This window comes from Pteropus vampyrus, unplaced genomic scaffold (assembly GCF_000151845.1).
Source record: "Pteropus vampyrus isolate Shadow unplaced genomic scaffold, Pvam_2.0 Scaffold48, whole genome shotgun sequence".
NCBI classification, from domain to species: domain Eukaryota; kingdom Metazoa; phylum Chordata; class Mammalia; order Chiroptera; family Pteropodidae; genus Pteropus; species Pteropus vampyrus.
In genome coordinates this window covers 1,030,245-1,051,878 of record NW_011888829.1, presented here as the reverse complement: position 1 = coordinate 1,051,878, position 21,634 = coordinate 1,030,245, and the positions used below count along the sequence as shown (strand labels likewise).

The 21,634-nt window shown below is 35.5% G+C and overlaps 1 protein-coding gene across 3 annotated transcripts in view; it reads right to left on the bottom strand.

Moving 5' to 3' along the window:
- The window catches only part of BRAF (B-Raf proto-oncogene, serine/threonine kinase), a 65,299-nt gene that overhangs the window by 5,994 nt on the left and 37,671 nt on the right, over window positions 1–21,634 (bottom strand). For all 3 annotated transcript variants that reach the window (XM_023530269.1, XM_023530270.1, XM_023530271.1), the window contains exons 12-15: window positions 13,766–13,812; window positions 12,872–12,990; window positions 9,202–9,333; window positions 3,095–3,229 (exon numbers count right to left, since the gene is read on the bottom strand). In XM_023530269.1, the coding sequence (XP_023386037.1) occupies window positions 3,095–3,229; window positions 9,202–9,333; window positions 12,872–12,990; window positions 13,766–13,812 (433 nt within the window). The remainder of the gene's footprint in view (window positions 1–3,094; window positions 3,230–9,201; window positions 9,334–12,871; window positions 12,991–13,765; window positions 13,813–21,634) is intronic.

The following is a 21,634-nucleotide window of genomic DNA, read 5'->3' as shown; positions in this document are numbered from 1 at the left end:
AGCACTATATGACTTCAAACAGAACCATCAGAGCAACGCATTCTTTAAAGAAACTCAGAGTAGGGAAATGCTCTAAACACACATCATTAAAAGTAGGACCCCAAAGACCCAGAGTGCTAGTGGCGGAGGAGTGAGAAGTGACAGGTGACAACCCAAGAGTGAAGGAGAAGACAGGAAACAACTACGAAAAGATACCAATACACGAAATGAAGAAATTCAGCATAATTTAAGGTACAAGAAACAGGTTATGACTCCAGAAGGCATAAGTATGGTAACGCATGTTCATAATCATGAGACATACGCATAAAGGGCTTGGCGTGATGCCTGGTATATAGCAAGTATGCGATAAAACTTTAGCAGCCATTATTACTATTATTATTTTTCTGAGCTACCAAAACTTTTAAAAGTTAAACTACAATCTGTATAATGATTAGTATAAGAAGGCAAAGAAGTAAGCAATGTTACAAATTTTTTAAATTACAAGCATAACACACAAATGAAAATTCAAATAATACAGAAAAGTATAAATCCTACCTTCCAGGGGTAACCACTGTTAAAGAGTCTATACTTTCTTCTGGACCTTTCCTATGCATAAACATGCACATATGAAAACACAGCCCATCCCCACACTCACCACCATTTAAAGTGGTATCATACACATATTTTTCTGCCTTGCTTTTTCCTTTACTGATATCCATGCTGTCTACAGAAAGCTACCTTGATCTTTATGTCTTTATTTTTCCTAATTCAGTAAACATTCTTATATATATCTGAATACTTGTGGAAGTACATTGTGTAGCAGCTTTTTAGGAGGGGAATGACCAGAGCAAAGGGTATATGTCATTTTAAATTTACGAATTCTACCAAGTCCTTCCAAAAGGCCAAAACAATTTACGTTCCAATACTGTTAAAAAATTTAAAAGGAAGGCTCACTTCCCAACATTGCTCGATGTTGGCTACTGCCAATCTGAGAGGCAAAATGAAAACACATTTCACATTTGTGTTACTCTGCGTTTTACTGATTGTCACTGAACTCTTAACAACTTGTCCTAAGTTCATCATTTATATTTCCATCATCCATGGATGGAAATATAAGTTCATCATCCATCATTTATATTTCTTTTGTGAATTGGCAGTTCATAACTTTTGTGCATTTTCTATTGTTTATCTTTTACTTATTAATTTGTAGGAGTCCTTTGCATAACACGAATAGTTACTCTTTGTTATACATGCTATAATTTTCTTTGTGTTTATCTTTCAATATTATTTTCATTATACAGAAGTTTAAAAACTTTTAATGTAGTCATATCTGCTAATCTCTTCCTTCATAACTTCTGGATTTTGTCTTTTGCTTAGGAAAGCCTTTCCTACCTCAAGGTTATAAAAATGATTTCATTTTTTACAGTTTTGTTTTTTAAAGATAAATCTTCAGCCATCTGAAATTTATGTTTATGTGGTGAGAAAAGAGATCTTGTAATGACAATTTAAAAATAATATTTAAAATGGGTAGCCTTCAATAATTCAGAAAATTCATGTATGCATTTCATTTTCTGATACCACATGAAATGTTATTTATGAGTATGAACATTTTGTCTCTTTTAATATCATTTAGAAAGTGGGCTTAAGGATATAATTTGCATTATTAATGTACATTAACCTTGTTAAATAGGAAACCCTACACCTGGGATATGAAAAGAGAAGCTGGTGCAGGATCCTGCTGACACTGGCCAACAATACTGTTCTTTTACTTTGATAGTCTTAAGCCAGTGATTTTCTGGGTTAAAAAAAAAACAATTCTTCTTCTAAAGAATAGTAACTTAGAATTCCAACTGGTAAAACATACATCTACCCACCCAACCATTTAGCCTCCCCTCCCTGCTCAGAGACAGTCCTTGAAACACTGGGGAAACAATAAGTTCTATTTTTAATTTTCTCGATGGGAATAAAAGATTCACTCATTCTTATAACAGTGATTTGTTTAAGAAACTCAACTAGGACAAGGCGAAGGCATAACGTGCATGAAACTAACTCAAATTGTGGTGGCTGAGTAACTATGGGAGTCAGCACTTTCTACTTGAAAACTGTACTGACTTACCGAGACACAGTTGCAGGGTGCTATCAGGAGCCTCTTACGCATCATAAAACACTGAATTTATATTACAGTATCCACTACTGCTAAACGATCTAAGCCTGTTGAGGTACTTAGTTCCAGTTTGTGAGGCTTCCTGAAAGATTACTAGCTTATGGGCTTCAGCTTTACCACATGAACAGATAAAAAGCAATGGAAATTTTCCAAAAATCAGAGAAAGGCAGACAGCGCTGACAGTTGCCTTTTCTTTCTGCCCCAGGTGGAAATGTCCCTCAAAAAGACACAGAATAAAGGGAAGCTTGGACTCTGTTAAAATCATCCAGAGGAATAAAAACAGCAGTTCTCTAAGGGCGGTCTGTGGAAAAACTATTCACATAATAATACCAAGGTATTATTTGCTTTTTCTACTGTCATTATTTTACAAGTCTAAGTGGAGTTTCCAGAAGCTACATCATTTAAGATATTGCAACATAATGAATGCAAAGCAGAGTATCTAGCTGTCTTTTTTTTTTTTTTTTCCAGCAGAGATTTACAAAAAATATAAAACAATTCTACTCTTCTTACTAATTTTTTTGTTTGGGAAATTATAATTATTTTTCATAAAAACACTATTTAACATGTAATGGTTTTATTATGTTTAAATAAATTTATAAATATATATTTTAAAAACAGTTTAAAAACTTAAATGGTAATTATTCCTTATACAAACAAAAACTGTTTAGGGTCTTCAATAATTTTTAAGTGTATAAAAGGGTTCTGAGACCAAAGAGTTTGAGCTAGACAAAAGCAAAGTCTTCCTGAATATTTTGTATTGGGATCCTAACTTTCTAGGTGTACCACTGTTCTATCGTTATAAAATCATCTTTGTGTTATTTATTTGGAGTATGTGCCTAATCACATGGAATCCAAATTCACGACATACAAATTCTGTGCTCTAAAAAGTGCTTTAAAATCTGCATCTAGATATTAGTCTGTCCTTTTAGGTAACACAAAGCTTTTTCTTACTTGGGGAAAGAGTGGTCTTTCATCTCTTTTCTTTTTTAGGCACTCTGCCATTAATCTCTTCATGGCTTTTGGACAGTTACTTCGTACCTTACTGAGATCTGGAGACAGATATCCTCGTCCCACCATAAAAATTATCTAGGGGAAAAAAAAAGGTAAATCATAAAACTTGTACATAAGTTCCAAATACATAAAACATTGAAAATTCAACAAGCTGTGCACTTATAACGCGTGTACTTTTCTGTATGTTCACTGCATGTCCATAAAAAGTTTAAAAACAATGGGAGCATTCTGATGCTTATACGTAGACTGGGAATCAATATTTCATGGGCTGCAAGCTGAAATCTTCATGACCTCGGCACTACTGCAAAGGTCTCCTAATTACTCCCCATGCTCCAGTCTCTCCTTACCCAATCCGTTTTCCCACTGGTAGAATAACTAACTGCTCTAAACACAGGTCGGATCATGCCTCTTTTCTACTTAAATAATTTATAGGCATTGTGCTAAATCCTTGATATATACATAGCAGGAACCCCAAAAGTGAATCTTTTTAGCAGTTGTTTTGACATCTGCATTTTAATCTCTTTTGTTGAGGGAACTATAATGGGGCATTTAGTTATATAAATCCGGGAATCAGGGCCTCCTCCAGGGAGAAGGTGAAGCCAATGGGAACTAAAATGTTTAATAAAGTAAAAGGGCTTGTATTCTCTGGGTGCAGAGATTTGTCATTTTTCTAATTTCTTTATTTTCTAATTTTCAGTTCTTTTGAGAGTGGCAGAGACAGATGTTAGGATTCTTGGGACTCAGGGAAGACAGAGGTGTTTTAATTTTAGAGGCAACATGTCCAGTAGGGACACACTAGAGGCTAAGGTAGAGAGAGCCAGTAAGACAGCCCTTGTTACAGGGCAGAGCTGATTAATTTTAGAATAGTCCCATTTGATATCCTACTGTATGTTATTTTCTGTTTGGTGCTGTAATAACTCTTGTTTATCAGGGGTTATAAGCTGATTTGCCCAAGTACTACCACTAAAGTGAAAGTATAAAGCTTCTCCTCCCTTCCCAGCTCTTGTTATAATTGCCCTTCTCCAACCTCACAAAAGTTACCTTTTACCAATAAGGAATTTAACTATGGTAATACATTGCTCCACGGTGTAAAACCACTGGGGAACCAAGGGGACACTTCTAAATATTGGTGTCTAACTGGGCTCTAATGAAATGAGTAACAAATTCCTTTGCAAGACAGTGGTTTCCAATTCTTTGCTTTCAGTAAAATAACTGAATTGTCAGCTATAAAAATAATTTTTAATACGTTATTACATAATTTTTGGTGTGTTACAGAAATGAATTCAAATAACTGAGTGGTACAGTGTATGGTAAAGAATTAACCCTGCCCACAAAGAAAGTTGCCCTTTGCTTTTGGCTCCTGGGAGGAAATCCCTAAACCCTTGGGATGTCCTGCTTGGTAAGAGTGTCTTTGCTTACCTGGGGGCCTTGGGAGAGGTCAGAAAGTCTATGCTATCAATGGGATTTACAGAAGGGACTTTGACTTGTTTTATCAGCTTGACCTCTGCAGGGGCTAGAAACAGAGGTAGTCAACCATATCTACATGACTGGAGCCTCAATAACAACTCTGAGCTCCAAGGTGCGAGTGAGTCTCGCTGGTTGGTAATACTTTATGTGTGTTGTCACACATGGCTGCCAGGAGAACTCAGTGCTGTCCACAACGCCACTGGGAGAGGACAACTGTAACCTCCACCTGTGGAACTCTCCTGGATTCTACCCCATGTGCCTCTTCCTTTGGCTGATTTTAATTTGTACCCTTTTGTTGTGATAAACCGTAACTGTGAGTATCAACAACTTTCAGTGAGTTCTACGAGACTTAATACATTACTGAACCGGAGGGTGGTCTTGGGGACCACTGAATTCTGCATACGGGTATAACAAAACTCCTGATGTTCTCATCTTATTTATTTGAACAATATTTCTCAGTGTTTCTTTAAAAATAAAACAAGAAAAAGAAAAAGGATCAATGCTAAATTCTAGTTCAGTCTAATAAAAGTCCTATATATCTACAAAGATATGGATGAATTGAAAAGAAAAGCCCCATGTTGTTCATTAAGATACACATTTCTAATAAAAATTTACCTTTGGTGTTTCTATGCGTCAAAATTTATGCTAATTTCATCAGGTATGTATTAATAATTATTGACCACACATAATTCAGAAGTTAAAAAATTAACATTCAGAAGTTAAAAAATTAACATTCAGAAACTGAAGTTACAGGAAATTTTTTAAATTCTAAATTTAAATACATATGTTTTTGTTGCAGAGATCTAACTTGAGTGATCAATGAAATACTTTAAGACATAAAAATATGTTACATTAGGGAAAAATTCTGTGGCAAAAGTAGAATACAAGTAATTCAAAGAGGGAAAAAAAAGCCATATAAAACTTCCAAAAATTAATGAAGAGCTTTTGTATTTTTTTAAACAAGTGATGGTAGTATGAAATCAGTATGACTTTTAGATTTTATTGGGTACATTTAAAAGAAGAATATAATGGCTTTATTTTGAAATGTTAACATACTACACTGGAAATTGCTGTTCTCTGCAATTATTTAAACTTAAGGAGAAAGTCTTTCTTGGATGGAATTCATGGACAGAAGATTCAAGTGGCACATATACTATAAAACCCATCACTTGCTCTGAAATGCTGGGACTGCTTATTTTCATTCTCAAGCCACACTCAGCCGCCCTGGCATCTCTGCCCTTCGTCCGCCCCTCTTTATTACTGGAGCACGACTGTTCACCCTCAGTACCACCCTCTGCGATGCCTCAACAGAACTGCAGATTCCACTGGGAGTATGGCCTGTGTTTACTCATCTCTGCAGTTCTCTGTAACCCACAGCGCTTTGCATATAATAGGTACCAATTTTTTTTTAAATGAAAATAAAAGACACTGGTACTTAATCATTTGTGCTTAGAACCCGGCCACCGTGCTGTGAAAGAGTCCGAGCTTCCTATGAAGAAGTCCTCACAGAAAGACTCCTGTGGGGAAGAACGAAGGGTCCTGGCCCTTGGCCCTGCCTGAGCTTCCACCCGACAGCTGGCACCACCTCGTCAGGTGTGTGAATGAACCGTGTTAGAAGCAGATCCTTAAACGCCCAGCGCATCTAACCCAGCCAATACCATGTGCAACAGAGATTAACCTCCTTCACCAAGAGCAGCCCAAAGTGTAGATTCAGAAGTTGCTTAAGCCATGACATTTCTGTGGTTTGTTATACAGCAATAATAACTGGAATACACTTGGAGTGACAGATAAATGTGTTATCTTCTAAGACAACACAGCACTTCCTCTCCTCTAAGAAAAGAAAGCCATGAGGGTAGACACTTAATTTATGTAGCTTAAATAAGCACATTATTAACTCGACTTAGTAGAGAAGCTGCATTGAAAGAGGGAAGAATAATTAGAGAGCAAACTGGAATAATAAAGAGGGAAAAAATGGCACAGCCATTTCTCAGACTGTCTGCACTAGAGTAACTGAAGTAAAAAAACATGCTACTCTGCAGAGTAACATAGGATGGTCATCCTTCAGGGAGCTAAGAGACCTTTTAGAAAATAATTTGATCTTTATAACTGGAAAGAATTCTTTAGTCCAATATCTTATTTTTATAATTGGAAAAAAAAAATACCTAAAGGGGTAAAATGACTAGGTTATCCAGCTGTGAGTCCAGGGTCTGCCATTATATCACACTGCTTTATCAGAGTCCTGCCGTGAATTTACAGGTGAAAACTGCCAACCCAGACTATGGGAGAGCGGGGGGCGGGTGGGGGGAAGGGTGCGGGGGCGGGGAGGGGCAGGGTGAGAGCGTAGGGGAATGGTTCCTATTATAAAGAAGCAGTTTTTTCATGAAAAAGAAGAATATTCCTAGATTTTCAAGCAGAAGTCCAATCTGAGAGCCATGAAGAGCAAAATATAAGAGAAGTTATGCAAGAGGGAGTTTCATGAAAAGTGCCATCTGAAGAAAGCAGGCTAGAAGATAATGAAGTAGACTGGTAATGGGAAGAATATATCATTTTTCTTTTCTGTTTTCTTTATCAAATATTTAACTTGGTTTCAGACTAGAAAATTCCAAAGGCTCTAATTACATCATCAGAAAGAATTAACTAGGAAAGGCCTTACCCTTCCATTGGTCACTCATTCATTTCTCTCATGGAGGGTAAGTAAGCCCTTGCCACATCATTTATACTCACACGGAGGACAAAGTACCTAAAATGCCAAGAAGTGGATGGGTGCAGAACTTCAGGATGCTTTTATCCATATTTTGGAGATAATATTTGTTTACATAATACGATTTTATTAAAATAAGCATATTCACTGACAAATATATTTCATCTAAGTTCATAAATTTTTATTTGTAGTCTTTATGATAAATCAACTAAAACTAAACTAAAATTTCCTATAATTCCTCTAAAAAAATAATATGCATAGGAAAAGTGAGCATGGTACAGGGTATTATGTGGTATGGTCGAATTAAGAAGACTGTAAAAGGCAGAGCACGCAACGCTTGCAAATTAGAGACAATCTTGCTACTCGGTCTGTCATCATTAGATCAATCATCTTAGTGATCTAGAATCTGTCACAAGTACAATAACTGTACTGTTTCAGTTATGCTCTTTAGCTAGCATTTTGAACCATCCTGAATGTAGGCTTAAAATATCAGGTCATCAGAAGCCAGGTCATAATTTTTTTTTTTTAACACTCGAAGTTAAGATTCAACATTCTAAAGGTATGAAGTAATAGAAAGACCAAACAGCAATTAAAAAATTAGTTTTGTGTTGATGGGTAGAAATGTACTAGTTTTTTAAAATTCTCAGAATATGGAATTAAGACCACAGCTGGGTAAGGGCCACACGATGATTTAATAAGCATATACCAAATACATGATAAGTCAGATTACCTCTCTGATATCACATGACAGTGGAAGTTGTTAGTGAAAAAGCTCCTCGGAGCTATCATTGAAATGACTGAGAGTTGAGCTATTGATAAAAACACACACTTAAACATTGTTAACACATTTATACATAAAAACTATCATTTCATTAAGTTGGGAGGTTATGATGAAACACAAAATGTTCGCCTACTCTTTTTTAGATTGGTGATTCTTGACTTTGGTATACATTAGAATCACCTGGGAAACTTATTGAAAGTGCAGGTGCTTAGACTCTATACCACCGAATCAGAATCTGCTCCAGTATCTCTGTTTTTAAAAATTACCCAGGTGGTTCTGATACAAACCACAGTATAAAGTATAAGTATTATTTAATCAGTTTATATGGTCAATTATGGTCTTCTAATATATTAACAGTGTAACTGCAGCAATCTCTCTCCTTGCTCGCTCTCTCTCTCACACATATTTTTAAAATGTTGAGGTATACAAGGTAATTTGGGTAGACAATTCATTTCTCCTGGCCAGTGTTAAAAGCCTCGGTGAATTAATATGCCTAGGATAGAAGAGGCAAAGAGCTGTATGAGGCTACACTGGTACTTCTTAGAGGGTAAGGGACAGAGAGAAGGAACTTAGGAAGAGAGAAGTAAAAAAATTCCCTCTTACTAGAATTCTCATTCTAGAAAAATGAAATCACAGTTCTTCCATTTACCTATTTTAAAAATTAAAAAATGGAGAAATATTAAGAATTTTAAAAGAATTTGATATAAAGAAGGTCATGGCTGAGTACCGGCTCAGATAGCACAACCTGTGATAGAGTAAAAGGCTTTATGGCCCAGATACTATAGTAGCAGAACTCCTTCTTCTAACTGTGCCATGGTCAAGAAACACCAGGTGTTTCTATTGTTGTATCTCTGGTTTCCAGTCAGAAGATCAGGAATTTTACTCCATTACGATACTTAATTAGAAATGCTAATTTCAAGGAAATGACTTACATGCTGCCATTACTCCCAAAAGTATATAAAAGGTTTCTAAAACTGGTAACAAAGATCAAGAGATCTCTCTCTCATACTTACCCAGGACTCAACACTTCTTTTCTATAAACAATTGAAACCTTTGTATAAACAGTAAAATAAACTCAAAGAGATGGTAAGTATTTACCTGGTCCCTGTTGTTGATGTTTGAATAAGGTAACTGTCCAGTCATCAATTCATACAGAACAATCCCAAATGCATATACATCTGACTGAAAACTATATGGGTTTTTATCTTGCATTCTGATTACTTCTGGTGCCTGTTACAACATAAGAAGAAAAATATTCTTGTTTATTCTTTACTTCTACTGAATAAACAGTGAAAACCAAACTATTATAATTACTAGAATAATGCTTTTATCATTAAATAACCAATCTAATATGTAATCACTTCTTTTTAATGGCCAAAGAAAACTAATTAAGAAAAAGAAAAAAAATGCTCTGTAAACTCTGAAAGAGGCAGTATTAGCTGAGATTCTATATGCAATACTAAAATTTTATAATTTTATCAGCCGCCCTCTTCCTATGCAAAATATCGTCATTGCCATTTGAATTCTTCCCTTGACTTACCCACCAAGAATCAGTTCCCACTTCCCATTCCTTATTCCGCAAAAAAACACTACACCTGTGGTTATGTTTGGGACTAGTGCCACCACTGTGGCAACTGCCTTAGAATTTAAGTTTTCCCATTCGTACAAATGATTCTCCTCATCTCAGGACACCTTGGATAATAATGGTAAAATTTCAAGACTGATAAACTCAAATCCCTTTCCTGTCTCCAAAAGTGGTATAAACATGCGATGGATGCTGCATTAACAAAAGCAATAGGCAGCGGGCAGATTTAACAGAGGTAGATTTAGGTTGAGAATCTTTTGGCTGCTGCTTCTTGGGCAAAGACAGACATCAAACCACATTTGCTACATTTTTATGCATTTCAGTCACTGTGATTTCTTACCACTTACACGAAATACAATAAATGGTTAAACATTAAAGAGTTCTTTCACCTTGAATTTTCTGTGTTGTTTCATTTGGAAGGAATTAAAGAAATTGCAGGGTATTAATAAAAACTGTGTGAAAATGTTAAATTGATACCCAAACCAGGACAAACTGCAAAAATGGTTGAAACACCTGGGCCAAGATTCCCGGTTATTGGTCAGGGTAAAACAGGTGAGACTAGCTCATAAGGCTGGCAAAATGGTACTCAGCCTCACCTGCAAATCAAAATCACCTGTGCAGCTTGACCCCTCTTAACATCCAGAACACATTTCTGCCCAGTAATATAACATCAGAATCTGGGGGTGGAATCCAAGCACTGTTAGTTTTTAAAGCTCCCCAGATAATTTAAATGTCCAACCAAGGTTTGAGAACCACTGATGGAAGATGTATGGGAGATCCTGATGAGACTCGAAGAATGGGGTGAAGGAGAAGGTTGTATCTACTTGCTTTTGTCATATTTTATTGCAATTGCTTTTAGTAATACAGTATAAAATAAACCACATACAACTGTGATGTAATGAACAAGCCAGAATACTGAGGCTGGTTATGATACAGACATAATTTTCAAAGCCGAACACAATTTTTGTGAGAGACAGTAATAAATCTGTTGAAAAACTATCTTTAAAATTTATTTTAACTGCTGTTGGTAGATGGCTTGATGAAAAGTTGTATGTTATCTATTTACAAGAAAGGCATGATTGGTCCTCAATTAATCTAGTGATTTAATTTGCAAAATTTTTTGGTCTCTTTCTCCTCTAAGATATAAATAAAACAAGGTTGAGAAGACTTTTTTTCAGTCACCTATTTTCAGAGAATTATATAACCTTAGTTCTGACCAAACCCTTCTTTCTTAGTTTAGGGATGTAACACATTGTTTCTGAAGGCAATATCAACTGAAAAGGATTTATTCAACAATTAAGTGTACTACTGGCCAATCTCTTATCTTAAAACTCATCTTGGTGGAATAAAGGATGAACTCATCTACCCAGGTATCAACAAAAAGGAAATCGGAAGATAAATCTTCATGTATAAAAATCTACTAAGGTTTTTTTAAAAAGGACAAACTTGAAGACTTGACTGAGCCTTTCTCCCACACTAAAACACACCTCTAAAACATGTTATCAGTTATTTCTTTAGGTTTTGCAATTTCAGTACTTAAAATCTGTTTTTCCTCTCCCTTAGGATACACTGCCATATTTGTTACAAGGTGTGTGCCTGAGATCCGGATACAATGATTAATTAGCCTCACTTATAATTATTTATTAAAACAGTTAAACATATATTAAAGAAAAATCTAGCTAGTTCTAATTATTCAATTTTAGAAAGAGAAAAGGTGTTAGAAATCCACCAGTCCAACCCAATGTTAAAGATGGAGACTTGGAGGTTAAGAAATGTGCATGTTAAAAGTCACACGAAGCACTAGAGCACAGACCTCCTAACTCTAAATCCAATCCCCTTCCATCTTGCCACTTGCCCTAATTTCAATTATTATTATAAGAAATCAGAGCTGAATTTAACCCTTGGCTTATCTTGACTGATTCAGAATCCTGCCTTGGAACTCTCTTCCTGGGGGCTGATGCAGAGAGTTCAAAGAATTTAAGCAAATGTGGCTCTGGAAGCCCTTGCAGCTTTTCTGTTTCCAGCAGGGTGTCCCGAAGCGCAGATTCTGTTATTTAAGCTTAAAACCTGCAGTAATGGTTTCGGAACACCCTTTATTCAGCTTAGGGGAGCAGTTCTCAAACTTTTTGATCCCAGGACTCTTTGTCTTAAAAATTATTGAGGACCCCAAGGAGCCTTTATTTATGTGGATTATATCTGTGGATATATCATATTAAAACAACTGAGAAACTTAAAATGTTTATTAATTCTTTAAGTAATAAAACAACCATTAGATGCTAACACAGATCACACATTTTAAATGAAAAGTAACTATATTTTCAAAAACAAAAAACGTTTAGTGAGAAGAATAATACTACAATTCTCTTTGTCTGGTTTAACCGCAAGCAGCTAGTCACATATTTGCTTCTGCATTCAATCTGCTATGATGCTTTGTCCTGAAGAATGTGAAGAAAAATCTGATCTCGCACAGGGATGACCTCAGGGACTTGTAAATGGGTCTTAGGGACCCTTTTGAGAACTACTGACTTAGAGAATGATTCTGAGACTGCCCTTTTCATAGCCTACTGAAGGTGACTGCACGGAAGTTTTAGATCCCTTCTTTCATACATTCTCTTCTTGTCCACAAAGCAGAAATAGGAATACAGAGAAAGAACTATGTAGGGCAGCACAAAGCTACAGTGTTAAAAAAAATCCACCTCTCATTTTTTCTTTCCTCTCCTAGTTGCTCCATAATTATACAGTTCTTTCTAGTCTAAAGGAAGTAACTTTCTGATGTAGGCTTAAATAAGATTGTCAAACAGCCTCTCTCTTAAAAGGAGTAGTTCTCTTCACAAAACCTTAATAATGGCTGCAGAACACACTTGCTTAAATTGCACACTTGGTACACAGAACAATTTGAACACAAAATATTCTACAGAGACAATTTTGAATAAAATTTAAACCGTTTATAAAATACATATTTTCTTTTCAAAGATAGTAAAACTAGTTTCATAATATATATTTTAAAGATAAAGAAAAAAGTATAAATTTATTTACATGAAAAATAAGATCAACATTGATTTTTGTGACTACTGAGAACTACGAACACACTACAGTTGAAACCGTCAATGACTTTCTAGGACTCAGCAGCACCTCAGGGTCCAAAATTTAATTAATGAAAAAAAAAAAAGCCTCAATTCTTACCATCCACAAAATGGATCCAGACAACTGTTCAAACTGATGGGACCCACTCCATCGAGATTTCACTGTGGCTAGACCAAAGTCACCTATTTTTACTGTGAGGTCTTCATGAAGAAATATATCTGTGATGTAATAAGTAAAGGAAAACAGGAGATCTCATTTTCCTACCAGAGCAAGCATTATGAAAATTTTAGGTAAGAGATCTAATTTCTCTAATTCTGTAGTATGATATTCTTTATAAAAGTACAGTATTTCACATTTCCTCTTACAGTTAATAAATATTTTAAAAAATAATGTCTATTTGGCCCTTATGACCTGCTTTTAAGGTTTTGGGGCTTGATGTCGTAGGATGAGCTAAGATGCTTTCCTAAGTTTACGGGACACCCTGAAACTTTATTAGATTTCCGTAACAAAGGCTCAAGAACTTTGGGCACTGATGGCATAGTGGTGAAGGCTCTTCCCTGGAATGAAGGTGGCTGGCAGACAGGATCTTAATCTGAGTTTACAGAAGAGAAAAAATTATGTTTTTCTCACCTGTTACGTAACTGAGAGCCTTCAGTTACAACTCAGCTTTTGTCGAGCAAGGTCAGAGTGCTAAAAGAAACTAGCAGACAGCTACAAAACTATGTTTTATAGCATTGACAGCACATATGCAAGCAATCAAAGAGCCCTACTACCATAAGATTTCATAGATTTTTTTGTAATGCTCAATCATTCGGAAACCAAAAGCAGGCTGTAGTACCTTACTACTACACTCTCATGTAAATCCATTTATTAATTCTCTTTACAGTATATTTAACTTAGCAAGAAACTGTTTTTACATAATGTGAAGACAAAAATGCAGAAGAAAAAATCATGATGTTTTCAAACTTCACAGACAAATTTCAGGAAGGATACTATTACTCTTGAGGTCTCTGTGGATGATTGACTTGGCGTGTAAGTAACTGAAAAACAAAACATCATTTTAACCTGAGTAGGGCTAAATACTCTGGCCTCAAAATCTATAGAACATATTTAGGGTGTAAATACTTATTTAGTATCATGATACAATTGCAAACTGTACAATTTGATAACCTCTTTACATAGAAGAAATATTAAAATTGACTGCAAATAAATTTAGGATTATAGGAACACATTATAAATATGGTACAGCCAAAATCTTGTTTTCTACTAAAAGACTTTGCTTTATCTTTGACTATTTACCAATACAAACCTTTCATTCCAGTCAAGCCTATTTATCTGTGTCCTTTACATATACCTTGATGTTTAATCTCACCTCAGTGATCAATGCTCCCCTTCTACATCCATCCCCCAAATCAACTTTCATTCTATTCGCCACCTATTCATACCTATTCTTTAGGATTGAACATATGTTCTAATTCCTGAGTGAAGCTTTCCCATTACTAACTCAACTGAAAGTGATCTTTCACTGTTCAGTTATACAGTGTTCTAATAGCTTGGTTCATGTATTTTTTTTCACCTATGTTCGCTTTCTATTTAGAATGTAAACCCTAAAATATGAAAGTTTGATTGATAAATTAAAACCATTCTTAAAGGGAGTATTAATATATTCTTATAATACCTTCTTAAAACTAGTGAGAAGCAAACTTCCTCATAATGGCCACAGGGAATCTACTTTAAAGTCAACGATGAGTTTAAATCACTTATGTTACCCCTAAAAACTGATTTAGTTGGGTTCATTGAGGGAAAAGAGTTGTCTAGTTTATTTTTGTTTGTCCTAGTGCCAAGTTCAGTGCCTGGCATGTGATAAGTATTCAATACACATCTGTTGAATCAACTACAATGAGATGCATATAATGTCCTAGTCAAGGTTATTTTTCTTCATTTAACACGGGAGAGAACAGATATATGAAACTTCTGAAATCTGACAATGACCATTAGGAAATGTTTCGCCTTAAAATGAGACTATCAAATCAAAATTATGAAATGCACACTGTTTAAAATGAAAGATTTGCAAATAATTAAGATTATTTATGCTTTTTCATTTTCATTTAAACTTCCACAAGTCCCAGAAATCCAGATTTTGAAAGATTTTTTCTGACAAAAGTTTCACTTCAAATTACTGTTTATACAAAGTAACCTCTTCTCCTCCAATTACTCTTACTGCATAGTGTTTATTTCCTTTATAGTATTTACCATGATCTAAAATTATCTTCTTGTCATGACTTTTTAGGCCCAGTGTTTACTACATCACACTGTCACTCTTCCACTGAAAGAAAATGTGGCGTTACAGGCCTCATTTGCTTAAAATGTCCTCCGATGACACAGAAAGGTAAAACCAGATGGAGGAAAATGGGTCTCAATCAAAAGCTTTTTCCAGACGGGGAGACCCTGCCTCTGTTAGAAGGAAGGAGGATCGATGATAATGGCGGTGGTGGTCGAGCTCTGTGCTTCAGTCAGGGATCTGGTATTTAGTTCGCAGAAAAGGTGTGAGTCTTTGAAAAGAGCTTCTGCCTCCTTTAAAATTACAAACAATGACAGATGGGTGCTACATGTGAAAATATGGCAGTATGATAAAATTACAAGAAGGGAAGATAAAGATGTTCTTGATGGGTGGTGTCAATCTTTTCAATGAATATGACACACAAGAATAAAGTAGGTAGAGATGTAACTAGAGGGTTGAGAGAATTTCCGACAGGAAAGCACTAGGTAATTAACAAGATATAAATATGACTGCTGAGCTAGTGCTATAACCCTAGAAGCTGCTTAGCATAAATTTATTATAGGTCAAAGTTGTGTAAGCTGCAACTTGAAATTACACTACCTTATCCTTGTGTAAGCCTTTATTGTTTACAAATTGCATTTCTAATATATCTTATTTAATAATACTTTCTGTAACATCTCTGTAACAAAAGCAGCAAAAGAGCAGAAATCCAGGTCTGTATAATGGAAGATAAGAAAGAAAAGAAACTCAAATTCTCTAGCTAGAAAATGGGATGAGTATCATACCCCAATTGCCACACAGTATACTGTTCCAGAGTAATCACTACTCTAAATAATTCTATACAGACTGACACTAAAACATAATTTCCTAACTACCAACCACTTATAAAGGAAGATGCCAAAAAATACATAACTGGTTGAGGGCAGGGAAGGGAACAAGAATAAATGAACTTTATATTGCTGCAGATGACACAGAAGTCTACCCATTATTTAGGACAATCAAATTGGACCTCCTCCTTACCTTTCTAAGATGTTAATGAGAACCTAATGGGTTTATAAAAATAGTAGGAAAGAAAAACGTGCTATAAACTAAATATCATTCTCCTGATAGGTTTCTCTCAGGAGTCTCCTTCCTCCTACTTATAGAATCATTCAATCTTAAAGCTGGGAAATCACCTAGTAAAATTTGTTCTCTATACTATTTCTTTCAAGCTCTTATCCGAGATTCAGCTTTTCAACATTCTTTTTAGAGCATAATATGATGTCCCAAAAGCAAATACAACACTCTAGATTTGATCTAATCAATACAAACTAGAGTGAAATTCTCATCTTCATCTTCCTCTTGAATGTAAGATCTGAAACCACAAACTCCTAGAAGAAAACATAGGTGGTATGCTCCCTGACAATTGGTTTTGCTGATTTTTTTGAATTTGACGCCAAAAGCAAAAATAAACAAGTGGGACTACATATAACTAAAAAAACTTCTTCAAAGCAAAGGAAATCACCACCAAAATGATAAGGCACCCTACCAAATGGGAGAAAATACTTGCAAATCATACATCGATAAGAGGATATCCCTCCATCCCTCCCCCCCGCAAAATATAAAGAACTAATATAACACAATAGCAAAAAAACTCCAACAATCAGATTAAAGAAATAGACATTTTTCCAAAGAAGGCACACAAATGGCCAACAGGAAATGAAAAGATGCTCAACATCACTACTCATCAGGGAAATACACATGAAAACCACAGTGAGATATCACCCCACGTCTGTTTTAAATGCCATTATCAAAAAGACAATAGAAAGTACTGGTGAGGACGTGGAGAAAAAAGAATGCTTGTACACTACTCATGAGAAAAGAAATAGGTGCAGCCACTATGAAAAACAGTACAGTTTCCTCAAAAAATTAACATAAATATCATATGATCCAGCAATTCCACTTATGGATTTTTATCCAAAAGAATTTAAATTAGGATCTCAAAGAGATGTCACGTTCATTGCAGCATTATTCACAAGAGCCAAGACATGGAACCAACTTAAGTGCCCATAAATGGATAAAGAAAATGTGACACACACATACACCGTGGAGTATTATTCGGCTATCAAAAGGAAAATCCTGTCATTTGTGACAACATGGTTGGACCTTGAGGGCATCTTGTTAAGTGAAGTTGGTCAGAGAAAGACAGATACTGTGTGATCTCACTTATACGTAGAATCAAAAAGACGAAAAACAAACTCAGCGTCATCTTTCTTATGCCTGGCAAAAAATGATTAAATCAGTCACTATTGTGATTAGTATGGCAGCCAAAGTCAATCTACTGACCCTTATTAAAATTATACTCATACAACCCTGGAAAGTTGTTGTTTTGCACTGCTTTTACAGAACATTCCCATCCAACATTTGTTTACTTTTTTGGACCTGAACATTTCAAATCTGTAGTAGACAAGGCCTATATTAAAATTTAGTTTTCACAAGAAATTAAGTTTGAAAAGATCAGTATGCTAAGGATCAGTATGCTGAGTTATGTGCAAGTATGCTAGTCATTCTCAATAGAGAAATGAGGGCAAATATCTCCAACTTGATAGCTTCAGGTATAATCATTACACGGGGATGAGCCGAGTTACATGTTACATACATGCATGTTACATCTCTTGATCTTAACCTCAAGAATATCATGGGATATTCAAATGTGATGCTAAAATTTAAATACTACAGCTATACCATCTGCCTGACTTACCAGTTTAGTCTATAAAATCCCAAGGTGTCTCTCACTTAAGGTTGCTATTTTCTAGTATTTTCAACTACTTCTAAAACCAAAGAACTGTCCTATGTAGACATTAGCATTTCAGGCCTCTCTCACCTAACACTACTCTATTTCAAAAAAGCTCATCGGACTTCACGCAGCAAGCCTAACCTCTCCTCAGAGGCCTATAAGGAATTTAGCAGCTGACTGAACTGATGTGTGACAGTGGTGACAAGATGTTATTTTATTCAGTTTTGAATTGTAGTTTCCCTTCTATACTTTGATGCCCTCCACTCCCCTCATAATCACAATGTACAAAGATTGAAGAGAATGACATTCTACTCCTGTGTAGTCAGTAATCATTTATCACCCTAAACTAAAATCCCTAATAATAAGTGGAGTTCACACATGTTTCAGTTCTGCTCCACGGTGGCCTATATTCTATTTTTACTTATATTTTTTAGTTTCTCTCATTTTAAAAAAAATCAGATTTATTGAGGTGTAACTTGTATACAACACAAAATGCACCGAATTTTTATGTATAGTTTAATGAGTAAAATATTTACCCTTGTGTAACAAACAATCACAATCAAGATGAAGAATATTCATTACCCCCAACAGTTTCTTTGTACATTTCTGCAGTTAATAACAGCCCCCTCAGGCAACCATTGATAATGATTTCTGTCACTAGAGACTGGTTTTGCCTTTTCTAGAATTTCATACTAACAAAATCATATAGCTTCTTTTGCTCATATACTGATTCTGAGATTCACACACTAGTTGCATGCACTATTCCAGTGTATGGATACATGATGACTTATCCATCTAACCTGTTGGTCATTTGGGTTGTTCTTGGTTTTTGGCATTTATGAAAAGATACTATAAACATTCATGTACAAGTCTTTATTGTTGACTTATGTTTTCATTTCTTTTGGGTAAATAGGTTGGATTAGAATTGCTCATATAGTAAATTTAACTTTAAAAGAAACTGCCAAAGTGGTTGTACCACTTAAGATCTTTACCAACAATGCATAAGAGTTCTAGTTGCTCTGCATTCTTATCAACACCATGAGTTTTGATTACAAGCATTCTAGTGAGTGTGTAGTTGTTCCGTAGCTTTAATTCGCCTTTCTCTAATGTCTAATGATGTTGAACATCTTTGCATGTGCTTATTTGCCATTCTTATATCTTCTCTAAAAATGTACTCCAATCTTTTGCCCATCTTGTCATTGGGTAGTTTGTGTTACTACTATGTTGTTAAGAGTTTTTATATGCTTTAGATACTAGTCTTTTATTAGAAAATATATTTTGTGAGCATTTTCTTCAAGTCTGTGGCTTTTCTAATTTCCTAACAGTGTCTTTAAAAAAGCCAAAGTTTTGAAATTTGATAAAGTCCAATTTATAAATTTTTTTCTTTTGTGGTCCTTACTTTTTGTAACCTAAGAAATCTTTGCCTATCTTTCGGCTACCAAGATTTTCTTCTATGTTTCTTCTAGAAGTTTTAGATTTTCGATTTTTAGTTTTAGGTCTTTAATCTATTTTGAGTTAATGTTTATGTCTTGTATCGAGTAAGGGTTAATGGTTATTTATTCTATATGGATATCAAGTTGTTCCAGCAACATTTGTTGAAAAAACTACCCTTTATCCATGAATTGCCTGACCAAAAAAACCCCCAAAACAATGACAAAAACTGATCATAGAAATCTGGATATATATTTTTGAAATTTCACACTAGAAGTCCTTCAAAACTTTGTTCTTTTTCAAAATTGTCTTGACAATTCTAGCCATTGCATTTCCATATACATTTTAGGATCGACTTGTCAATTTCTACAAAAACGCCTGCTGAGATTTTGATTGGGATTGCACTGAATCTACAGATCAACTCAGGAAGAACTGACATCTTAAGAATATCGGGTTTTCTAGTCCATGAATATATTTCTCTGTGTTTTGTTTCCTAGCTGGGACCTGCACTAGAGAGGGTACAACCCCGCACGCCCCCTTTGGAAAATACTCTTATGATAGCTTCTAAATAGAACACTGGCCTGAAATGAAGAGAATAAATGAGAATGTACTGTGAATATGGAATATCATGGTATTGGTGGAATAGCAAAAGCATGATACTCTATTTTAAAGTTCATTTCAAACATTCACAAGCCCAACATAAAATAGAAGCAAGATATTTGTTTATTGATAACAGCAAGGTAACTCAATGGGAGAAAGGACAGTAATTTCAACAAATATTGCTAGAACAACTGGATCTCCACACAGGGGGAAAAAAAGACAAAAAAAAAAAATCAATTTGAAGTGGACTGAAGACCTAAAACTAAAAGCAAACGCTATAAAAATTCTATAAAAAAACAGAATTACTACCGTTGCCTTGTATATGTATAGCATTTTAAAGTTTTCAGTATTTTTTTTTTTTTTTACATCATTTGGTTTCATAATCATCATGTTTCTTTGTGAGGTGAGCAAAGGCAGTAATTCCATGTATGCTGATGGGAAGACCAGAGTCCAGAGGACTTAAGTGGCATGGCCAGACAGGCTCAGGGGGGAAAGGTGTGGGTTTTGAGCACACAGATTTGGGTTTGAATTCCAACTACGTCACTTACTAGCCATATGTCTTTAGGTATACTACATAATCTAAGTTTTGGATTCCTGGAGATAATGTTTACCTTTATGGGTTTTTCCTTTTAATTATTTAACACATTTATTCAAAGCCCACCATGTGCTAAGCAACAACTGTTCTAAGTCCTGAAGATAGAGCAGAAAATCCCTACCCTCAAGGTGCTTACATTTTAGTAGAGAAGACAGAAAATAAAGATGTATCAATAGAATATATTCCATAGGTGGGGAACAGGAAATGCTCAGTTGCAAGGGGTTGTAATTTTAGGCCAAAGAAGGTCTCTTTACAAAGGACATTTTGAGTAAAGACTCAGAGGGGAGGGAAAGAGTCATGCAGATTTGGGATAATATGGCAGGCAGAAGGAGTAGCAAGGGCAAAGCCCAGGCAGGCATGTCCTACCATGTTCTAAGAATGGCAAGAAGGCAAACTGGCTTGGAAGGGAGGGAGTATGAGAGAGAATAGCAAATGTGTTGAGAGAGAACATAAAAGGCAGGGGCAGGTTGTAGTGGCAGTTACACTGAGAAAGGCCTATTGTAAGGACTTTGATTTTCTTTCTGAGTGAAATGTGAAGACAACGGAGGAACAGAGGGACAGCACAATCTGACTTAACACTTAGAAGGACCACTCTGGCCACTGTGTTGAGAAGAAAATGAAGGCGGATAAGGGTAGAAGCAGGCACTAATCCAGGCAGGACATAATGGTGGCTTGAATCAGGGTGACAGCAAATAGGAGATGAGAATTTTAAGATTCTAGGTATACTTTCCAGATGGAGGAACTGACAAAAGATTGGTTGTGTGGTATGAGAACAAGAAGAATCAAAGATAACTACAAAATGTCAGACATAGCAGCTGGAAGAACAGAGTTGCCAGCTACTGCGATGAACAGAATGAAGAAAGAGCAGGCTTTAGGAAAAAGATCAGGACTTTAGTTTTACACGAATTAAATCTGAGATGCCCATTATACAATCAAGTGGAGATGTTGAGCAGACAGTTGGATGTGACAGTCTGGAGTTCAGAGAAAATGAACGGACTGGAGACTGAGATAGAAATGGTAATTAAATGGTATTTCAAGCCACAAAGGTGGATGAGATCACCAAGGAAATGGAGATTTCTGGAAGATGCCAACATTTAGAGAGATTAAAGAGTTGAGGAAGAAGTAGCCAAGAAGGAAGAGACAGTAAGAAGGAAAATCAGGGGAATAGGCTTTAAAGCA